Here is a 10,928-nt window from a genome sequence, read left to right as displayed (position 1 = left end):
AGTAGAAAACTTATGTCAAATGCTGGCAAGGATGTGGAGTAACAGAAACTGTCATTGCTGGTGGGAATGCTAAATGGCACAGACACTTTGGAAGAAAGTTTGGCAGTTCTTACAAAACTAAACATGCTTGTGTCCAGCAATCTCACTCTTTGTTATTTGCACAAAGGAGTAGAAAGCTTATGTCTATCAAAAACGTGTCTGCAGCTGCTTTATTCATAATTGTTAAAGCATGGAAGCAACCGAGGTGTCCTTCACTAGGTGAGGGGATAAATAAACCATGGTACATCCACACAACGGAATATTATTCAATACTAAAAGGAGCTATCAAGCCACAAAAAGACATGAAGTAGGCTTTGCGTCTGGCGGCGCTTGCAGCGCACTGCACCCGGCCCAGCTTCTTTCAAAATGTCTACCGTTCATGAAATTCTCTGCAAGCTCAGCTTGGAGGGTGATCACTCCACACCTCCAAGTGCATACGGGTCCGTCAAAGCATACACCAATTTTGATGAACATTGAAAAGGCCATCAAGACTAAAGGTATGGATGAGGTCACCATCGTCAACATTTTGACCAACCGCAGCAATGAACAGAGACAGGATATTGCCTTCACCTACCAGAGAAGGACCAAAAAGGAACTTGCATCAGCACTGAAGTCAGCCTTTTCCAGCCACCTGGAGACAGTGATTTGGGGCCTATTGAAGACACCTGCTCAGTATGAGGCTTCCGAGCTGAAAGCTTCCATGAAGTGGCTGGGGACCAATGAGGACTCCCTCATTGAGATCATCTGCTCAAGGACCAACCAGGAGCTGCAGGAAATCAACAGAGTCTACAAGGAAATATACAAGACCGATCTGGAGAAGGATATCATTTCCGACACATCTGATGACTTCCTCAAGCTAATGGTTGCCCTATGGAAGGGTCGAAGAGCAGAGGATGGCTCTGTCATTGATTATGAGCTGATTGACCAAGATGCCCGGCATCTCTATGATGCTGGCGTGAAGCGGAGAGGAACTGATGTTTCCAAGTGGGTCAGCATCATGACCGAGCCAAGTGTGTGCCGCCTCCAGAAAGTACTTGAAAGGTACAAGAGCTACAGCCCTTATGACATGCTGGAGAGCATCAAGGAGGAGGTCAAAGGAGACCTGGAAAATGCTTTCCTGAACCGAGTCCAGTGCATTCAGAACAAGCCCCTGTATTTTGCTGACAGACTGTACGACTCCATGAAGGGCAAGGGCACTCGCGATAAGGTCCTGATTAGAATCATGATCTCCCGCAGTGAAGTGAACATGTTGAAAATTAGATCTGAATTCAAGAAAAAGTACAGCAAGTCCCTGTACTATTACATTCAGCAAGACACCAAGGGCGACTCCCAGAAAGCGCTGCTGTACCTGTGTGGTGGGGATGACTGAAGCCCACAGTGGCCAGAGGGTCCAGGATGGCTGCTCCGCGCTCCCAGCTAACAGTTCTACACAATCAGCTTGTGGCTTAGAGCCCCCTTGTGCCCATCCCTGGGAGGATGACGTTAGCGCTGCCCACCCCACCTGCTCCATCCTTAGTTTAGTTGCCTAAAATCATTACCTGGCTTTCTGGTCTAGTCTCTCTTTACAGTCAAAGAAATGAACATTCCAAGGAGTTGGAAGTGAAATCTATGATGTGAAACACTTTGCCTTTTGAGTACTGTGTTGTAAACAGATGAATAAACTGAATTTTTACTTTAGGCACAAGTAAAAAAAAAAAAAAAAAAAAAAGACATGAAGCAACCATAATTGTATACTACTAAGTAAAATAAGCCAATCTGAAAAGGCTGCATACTATATATCCTTCCCACTATATGGCATTCTGGAAGTGGCAAAACTATGGAGATAGCAAAAAGATCAATGGTTGCCAGGGGGGTGGGAGGAGGGAGGGTGGAGCACAGAGGATTTTTAGGGCAGTGAGAAAAAAAAAAAATTCTGTATGATAAACACTCTGTATACACTTATTCAAACTTAGAGAATAAGTGTCATTATACATTTTCTATTCAAATAGAATGTACAGCAACCAGTAAACGCTAATTTTACACTATGGACTTTGGTGATGACGTGCAATGTAGTTTCATCAACGGTAACAAACATTGCTTGTGAGGGAGGCTGTGCATATGTGGGAGCGCAGGGCGTATATGGGGATCCCCTTGCTCTGCTCAATTTTGTGGTGAACTTACACTGCTCTAAAATATAACATCTATTTAAAAACAAAACAGAAGGTGGCCTTAAGGAATAAAGAGTGTCAATGGCCTCAAAATTCTGGCCCATTTACCGTAAAACATTCAAGATAATTATTTCTTCAAAGAGACAATGGGATTGTATATGGTCAGTAAAAAAATCACCTTATTTTTCCACATGTTTTTAAAAATGCATAACTACACATTTGTTTGTAAAAATATCACCCAGATTGAAGCCATGGATAACAACCACAATATTTTCCAGTCTCCCACTGGTGCATCTTAATTTAATATTTCCTTAAGAATGTATGCCCCAAATAAGCAATCTAAGATATTTTCATTCTCACTAGCAATCCAGAAACAGTTAACTTTTTAAATACTAAAACAATAGTACTAATAATAAAATTAGTAGAAAATCCATTTTCTTTTAATTAAAAAATTATTTTAATACTACTTACAAAAGGCAGATAAGGGGAGACTTCTACTTCTTAAGGTAGAGTAATAGAGACTGGGTTTTCCTTCCTGAATGATCCCAAAGCTGCAAGAATTCATGTCTTATAGATGTACACCCATGTTACAAAGGATATACACACGCACAAAAATGAGGAACACCAGAAATTGTAATTACATGGGTAAATATATAAGACTTTTTCTTGTTATTAGAAACTTTTAAAGTAATGGATTATTTAAACAAAATCATAACAATGTTATGAAGCTTTTATAATCTATGTAAATATAAAATGTATGACAAACATATTACAAAATTTGGGAGGAGAAAAATAAACATATGTTTATCTATTTATACATAAAATATGGTTATTATACTATGTGTGAAGCGGTAAAATATCACATACAAGTAGAGTATGGTAAGTTAAAGATATATATTATAAACCCTTTAGAAACACCTAAAATAACTTTAAATAGGAGGTTACAAATAATAAGCCAAAAAAGGTCACAAAATGGAATCATAAACAATATTTTTTAAAGACAGGAACAGAGAAAAAAGGGGGTAAAACAGTTGGGAAAAGAGTAAACAGGTAGCAGTATGATAGACTTACTGATAACCATATCAATAATCATATTTAATATCATTGGTGGAAACATCCCAATTAAAGGCAGATGTTTTCAGATGGTTAAGAAAGCAAGATACAACTATATGTTGCCTATACACTTGAAATATAGAGTCACAACTTGGCTAAAGTAAAGTGATTAAAAAGTTATACCATGCGAACACTATTCTAAGAAGAACAGGAGTGCCTATATTAATATTAGAAACAATAGATTTCAGAACGAAGAATATTATTACCACGGATATAAGAGGTCATTTCATAGTGATAAAGGGATCACATCTGAAAAGGACATAAGAATCCTAAATGTTTATGCACCTAATAACAGAGCTTCACATTACATGGGGCAAAAACTGACAGAACTGCCAGAGAAATGGAAATTATATTCAGAGATTTCAATATCTCTTTGAATATTGAAATCCATAGATTAACGGAGCCATAGATCAAATAGATCCATACATCAAATTGAAAATCATAAAGGACAGGACAACACTATAAGCCAGCTTGCCCTAATGGACATTTATAGAACCTGACTCCCGACATTATAGTCATGTAACATTGTAGCATTATATTACTACAAAGAGCAAAGTTGGAGTAACACTACCTAATGTCAAGACTTTCTTAAAGCCACAGTGATCACAACTGTGTGGTATTGGTGTTCAAATAGATAAGTAGGTAAATGGCACAAATTAGAGAGCTCAGAAGAGTCTGTCATACAGAGTGAAGTAAGTCAGAAAGAGAAAAACAAATACCATATGCTAACACATATATATGGAATCTAAGAAAAAAAAAAAAAAAGGTCATGAAGAACCTAAGGGTAAGACGGAAATAAAGACACAGACCTACTAGAGAATGGACTTGAGGATATGGGGAGGGGGAAGGGTAAGCTGTGACAAAGTGAGAGAGTGGCATGGACATATATACACTACCAAACGTGGAATAGATAGCTAGTGGGAAGCAGCCGCATAGCACAGGGAGATCAGCTCGGTGCTTTGTGACCAGCTAGAAGGGTAGGATAGGGAGGGTGGGAGGAAGGGAGACGCAAGAGGGAAGAGATATGGGAACATATGTATATGTATAACTGATTCACTTTGTTATAAAGCAGAAACTAACACACCATTGTAAAGCAATTATACTCCAATAAAGATGTTAAAAAAAAAAAAAGAAAGAAAGAAATAGACCTACATATATGTGGACAAAGGATTTTTCTAACAAAAGTGCAAAGGCAATTCCGTGGAGAAAGGATACTCTTTTCAACAAACTGTGCTGAAACACTAACTGCAAAAAAAAAAAAAAACTCCAGTATGTAACACAAATCATCCACAAAAGTCAGCTCAAATGGGTTATAGGCCTAAAGATAAAACCTAAGCCCATCAGACTTCTACTTGAAAATCTTTGTAATATTGCGTCCAGCAAAATCTTCATTTTTTTGGAGATACGTGGTTGTGAGGAGGAGAATAAAACAACAAAAGCATGACCAATTGATAAATTGGACTTTATCATTATTTTTAAAAATCTGCCCTCAAAAGACTCTTTTCAAAGAAAGGAAAGGCAGAAGAATACATTTGTGAATCATATATCAGATAGAGAACTTGTCCATAAGAACTGGCAAAACTCATGAATAATAAAACAATACAATAAAATATGGGTATGATATCTGAACAGATTATTCACCAGACAAGATATATAGATGGCAAATACATCGAATGATATTCAGCATCATTAATCATTAAAGAAATATAAATTAAAATCAAAATAATATACCACTTTTAAAATGTAAAAGACTGTACATACTAAGTATTGGCAAAACTATGAAGGAACAGGAATGCTCATATGCTGCTACTGGAAATATGAAATGGTGCAGCCACGTTGTCATTTATTAAAAAGTTAGACATATAAATCCCATATGATCTATTCATTTGAGTCCTACGTATTTACCTAAGAGAAATGAAAGCATATGTCTATGCAAATACTCATACATAAATGTTCATAGCATCTTTTATTTATTTATTTTTTTTGGTTGTATGCCAGAGGGGAGGATGTCTGAATTTTATTGAATTTCAACTCTCCCATGGAGGAGGGGCACTGGGAAACAGGCAGAAAGGGGAGTGACTTTCCCTAAATCCCAGAGGAGACCCAGGCCTGTTTCAGTTGTATTCTGTGCTATGCCAGCCCTTTACGTAATCCTTCCTTTGCTAAGTCTGCGCATGAGCTCCATGTGATACCAGGCCATGGGTTTTACAGGCACTCTGGGTGTTTAAAGGTGGTAACCTGACGGCTTCCGGAAGAAGTAGATGCCAAAGTGATGCCCGGTGGGCAGATGGGGGATTGGGGAAACCCTGAGAGGCACATAGCTTGTCCAGGGTCGCATCCCTGATGAGGAGGAGGAGCCAGGTCTGAACCCAGCTGTGTCCTCAGAGCTGGAACCCTGGCTGCCCCCAGGCTTCCCAGGGGCTGTGGGCTGGGAAGTGGGCTGTGTGGTGCCACTGTGCATGGACAAGGCATAGGGTGGGGGGTGAGAAGTCAGCAGCCCACAAATGCCTTTGGGGAGTTTTGTGTAAGGAGGAAACCCAGGTAAGCAGACCACAGAAAGTGACCTCACTTCCCTGGCGAGAGCGCCCAGAAGAACTTGGAACTTGGGTAACCAGGCACCCACTTCTAGAGAAGCCCCTTACCCAGCTCACTGGGTTGGAGAGGAGGAAGGGACTTATATTGCGTCACAATATTCCCAAAGCCATGGCATCAGGAAAGGTCACAGTGAGAATGCTTTCTGACACTGCAGACCCTGGGACAGATCTCATGCCAGACACCTTTGGCCATTTGACCAGAGGGACAGAAATGTAACACAGGGAAGTGCAGGGCAAGCCAGCTCAGGCCAGACCAGCACTCCGATCCCACCTGGGCAGCGCTCTGTTGCCTCCCTGTACATGTGCAGGTGGGGGCTTTATGTGGGGCGGGGCTGCCTCAAGCAAAAGCAGGCTGATGAGGGGTCAGAAGCCTGGTGGGCCGGTCACGTCCACACCCCAGGTCAAAGCTGGCTGGGTGGGATGTGGAAAGCCAGGACAGCACCCTTCTGCCCAATGTTTATCCCAAACCCTCTAGATGTACCTCTTTTCTCCTCGATGGATATCTGAGCAGACACAGGTCTGGGCATGATGTGGCAGCAGAAGCTCAAGTGGGCAGAAGAAGCAGCGATAAGATAATGGCCGCATGGTGCTCTGATACCTCTGGGCCAGGCCGACTGCTGGTGACTGTCATTGCAGAACCCCACCCTGGAGATTGGTGAGGAGCTGATCGATGGGGACACCCAATCCATCTCCCCGAGTGAGTGGCGGGGACACCACACTGCCAACGAGGGCCAACCTGGGCTCCTGGTGAGTGTGGCCACAGGGGGTTCTCCAGAACCAGGGCTCAGAGGTGAATGGGGCAGGCCTCCTGCCCAGACACCACCTGGGTCACTTCTCAGGATCCGATCCTGGGCTCATGTGCAACTCAGCACACCTGGCTCACACCTGGAACACCGTGTCAACATTCCCCTCAGTCAGCTGGAGGACCAGAGCCCACCAAGGCAGAGTCCAAAGGTGAGAAGGCCTGGGTGGGTACAAGTGATTATGTGTGTGGAGGGGTGAGTGCTGGGCCACACAGGCAGGAGACCCCAGAGGCTGGTGTGGGACCAGGAGCAAAGACAGACCTCAGACCACCCAGCTGGTAGACTGCCATGTGAGAAGACACTCTGTTGTGAATTCCTAGGCTGGGACTTCTCTGAAAAGCTCTGGGAAGATTTCTCTCCTTGGACACCCACGGAAAGGCAGACACGTGAGTCATTTTGTCTTCTCTCACAGCTCCTGCACTTACACAAGATTTCACGCTGACTCCATGTCTAACATCTATACATTTGGAGAATTTAGGTGCAGGTGGTATCTAAGTCCACAGGCAGACAGCTTCCGGCAGGGCTGTACCTGGAGCTCAATGGCATCAGCAGTAATCATCTTGTCCGACCTCTTGGCTCTGCTTACGGTGTCATCCTCACTCAGGTGGCTCTGCCTTTATGACAGCAAGATGGCCACCAACTGCCACAGGCTGACATCACGTCCCCTCCACTCCCAACAGAAATAGAGCTTCTCTTCTCCAGGATTCCAGCACGAGGTCCTTAGCAGCTTTATTTGAAACATCAGTAATGTATAGAAAGACAGCAATAAAAAGAGAAATAACCCAAATATCTACTAAACAGGTGAAAGAATACACTAATTGTGTTATAGCCATAAACTGAAACACTGCTTAGCAATACATGAAATGACCTATTAAAATACACTACAACAGGATGAATCTCAAAGTAATCATTCTGAGTAAGAGAAAGCCAGACCAAAAAAAAAGAGTACATAGGGTGTGATTCCGTTTATATAATACTCCAGAAAATGTGTCTAATCTATAACAACAGAATACAGATCAGTGATTGCCTGGGGATGGAAGTGAAGGGGCTGGGGGTGTGTTGTGTGGGAAAAGTTGGGCGAAAAAGATTATGAAAGGGCAGGAGAAACTTTTGGGGTGGTGGATATGTTCATTATCTTAATCATGGTGATGGTTCTATGGCTGTATACATATGGGAAAACTTTTGATAGTATGCACTCTAAATATGTGCAGTTTACTGTATGTCAATTATCTCTCAATAAAACTGTTTTCAAAAAATGAAAGGCAAAAACCAACCAAACAAAAAAGACAGGATCTAAAGTCTTGATGAATATGCTCCTAATTACATTGTTTATATCAGACATGCCTTGTCTGATATGCCGTGTCTCTGTCTCTGCCGGGAGGAAGCCCAACATCCTCCTCGCTACCTTGTGTGCAGGGAAACATCCCATTAAATGAACTTGACCACCAATATCGTTTTGAAGACACAGGTATTCCTTGCCAGATGGGCAGGAACCTATGACTTACCAAGCTCTGAAGAACAGATATGTGAGATACACATGAAAACAAAGACCTTCTTTTGTGAGGTCACCAAGGATGTGCTTTGTTTACCCTGCTGTAAGTCTGAGAAGCGTGGGGCTCACAGGCATTGTTCCACTTTGTGGATGGCTGAGGAATACCGGGTAAGCCGTGGCTGAGAGAAAAGCTTGAATCAAGGAAACTCTCTACCTGAGAGAGAATGAAAATTAGATGAAGATAATTATTCTTCATTCATGTCTAATATAACGCAGATACTAACTAGTATTATGTACCAGGTTCTAGGATAGACAATTGAAGAAAGGATGCTCTCAATCTTAAGCAGTTCAGTTTTTATATTTTAAAATCTTATGCAATAAAGATGTTAAAAAAAAAAAAAAATCTTATGACCTTAGTTGATGGTGATGATGAGGTTGATCATATTTGGAACTGTGATAAATCAATGTGAGACCAAGATGAACAACTATACTTCAATAACATTTTTTAAATAAATAAATAAATATTCCTGTCTAGTACCCTTCCCTGAGTGAAGCACAATGGCCCGTGATTGATTAAATAGGAAAAAATTTTCAGAATAAAATGCAAACACAGTCAAAATAAAGAAAACCTTAAGAGAAAGTTGCTCAAACTTAACAGACAATATATTTCTTTTTTTTTTTTAACATCTTTATTGGAGTATAATTGCTTTACAATGGTGTGTTACTTTCTGCTTTATAACAAAGTGAATCAGTTATACATATACATATGTTCCCATATCTCTTCCCTCTTGCATCTCCCTCCCTCCCACCCTCCCTATCCCACCCCTCTAGGTGGTCACAAAGCACAGAGCTGATCTCCCTGTGCTATGCGGTTGCTTCCCACTAGCTATCTATTTTACGTTTGGTAGTGTATATATGTCCATGCCACCCTCTCACTTTGTCACAGCTTACCCTTCCCCCTCCCCATATCCTCAAGTCCATTCTCTAGTAGGTCTGTGTCTTTATTCCCGTCTTGCCACTAGGTTCTTCGTGACCTTTTTTTTTTTTTTCCTTAGATTCCATATATATGTGTTAACATGCTGTATTTGTTTTTCTCTTTCTGACTTACTTCACTCTGTATGACAGACTCTAGGTCCATCCACCTCACTACAAATAACTCAATTTCGTTTCTTTTTATGGCTGAGTAATATTCCATTGTATATATGTGCCACATCTTCTTTATCCATTCATCCGATGATGGACACTTAGGTTGCTTCCATGTCCTGGCTATTGTAAATGGAGCTGCAATGAACATTTTGGTACATGACTCTTTTTTTTTTTTTTTTTTTAAACATCTTTATTGAAGTATAATTGCTTCACAATGGTGTGTTAGTTTCTGCTTTATAACAAAGTGAATCAGCTACAGATATACACACGTTCCCATCTCTCCTCCCTCCCGCATCTCCCTCCCTCCCACCCTCCCCATCCCACCCCCCCAGGTGGTCACAAAGCACCATGCTGAACTCCCTGTGCTATGCGGCTGCTTCCCACTAGCTATCTATTTTACATTTAGTAGTGTATATATGTCCATGACACTCTCTCATCCAGTCACATCTCACCCCTCCCCCTCCCCATATCCTCAAGTCCATTCTTTAGTAGGTCTGTGTCTTTATTCCCATCTTGCCACTAGGTTCTTCATGACCTTTTTTTTTTTTTTCCTTAGATTCCATATATATGTGTTAGCATACTGTATTTGTTTTTCTCTTTCTGACTTACTTCACTCTGTATGACAGACTCTAACTCCATCCACCTCATTACAAATACCTCCATTTCATTTCTTTTTATGGCTGAGTAATATTCCATTGTATATATGTGCCACATCTTCTTTATCCATTCATCCGATGATGGACACTTAGGTTGCTTCCATGTCCTGGCTATTGTAAATAGAGCTGCAATGAGCATTTTGGTACATGACTCTTTTTGAATTATGGTTTTCTCAGGGTATATGCCCAGTAGTGGGATTGCTATCAAATCTTAGAGGAAAACACAGGCAGAACACTCTATGACATAAATCACAGCAAGATCCTTTTTGACCCACCTCCTAGAGAAATGGAAATAAAAACAAAAATAAACAAATTGGACCTAATGAAACTTAAAACTTTTGCACAGCAAAGGAAACCATAAACAAGACCAAAAGACAACCCTCAGAATGGGAGAAAATATTTGCAAATGAAGCAACTGACACAGGATTAATCTCCAAGATTTACAAGCAGCTCATGCAGCTCAATAACAAAAAAACAAACAACCCAATCCAAAAATGGGCAGAAGACCTAAATAGACATTTCTACAAAGAAGATATACAGATTGCCAACAAACACATGAAAGAATGCTCAACATCATTAATCATTAGAGAAATGCAAATCAAAACTACAGTGAGATATCATCTCACACCGGTCAGAATGGCCATCATCAAAAAATCTGGAAACAATAAATGCTGGAGAGGGTGTGGAGAAAAGGGAACACTCTTGCACTGTTAGTGCGAATGTAAATTGATACAGCCACTATGGAGAACAGTATGGATGTTCCTTAAGAAACTAAAAATAGAACTACCATACGATCCAATATCATATTCCTTAAAGAAAATGTCTAAGATTCCTTTTAGTCAATCGTGTATATACAACTATGAGTTAATCACTAAATACACAACACAGCATAAATATTTCAATTGTGCATATATATTGAATATTAGAATGAGAGGATA

General features: G+C 40.9%; 1 protein-coding gene across 1 annotated transcript; it reads left to right on the top strand.

Moving 5' to 3' along the window:
- The first annotated feature begins 336 nt into the window (after positions 1–336).
- On the top strand, positions 337–1,735 carry LOC137772627 (annexin A2-like). The gene is given in 2 exon segments (XM_068556650.1): positions 337–506; positions 508–1,735. Coding segments are annotated over 2 exon segments (1,002 nt in total). The 5' UTR covers positions 337–405; the 3' UTR covers positions 1,409–1,735.
- Positions 1,736–10,928: the final 9,193 nt, after the last annotated feature.

The sequence above is a fragment of the Eschrichtius robustus genome, chromosome 11, assembly GCF_028021215.1.
Source record: "Eschrichtius robustus isolate mEscRob2 chromosome 11, mEscRob2.pri, whole genome shotgun sequence".
Taxonomy (NCBI): Eukaryota; Metazoa; Chordata; class Mammalia; order Artiodactyla; family Eschrichtiidae; genus Eschrichtius; species Eschrichtius robustus.
This window is presented reverse-complemented; position numbering and strand designations above follow the sequence as displayed.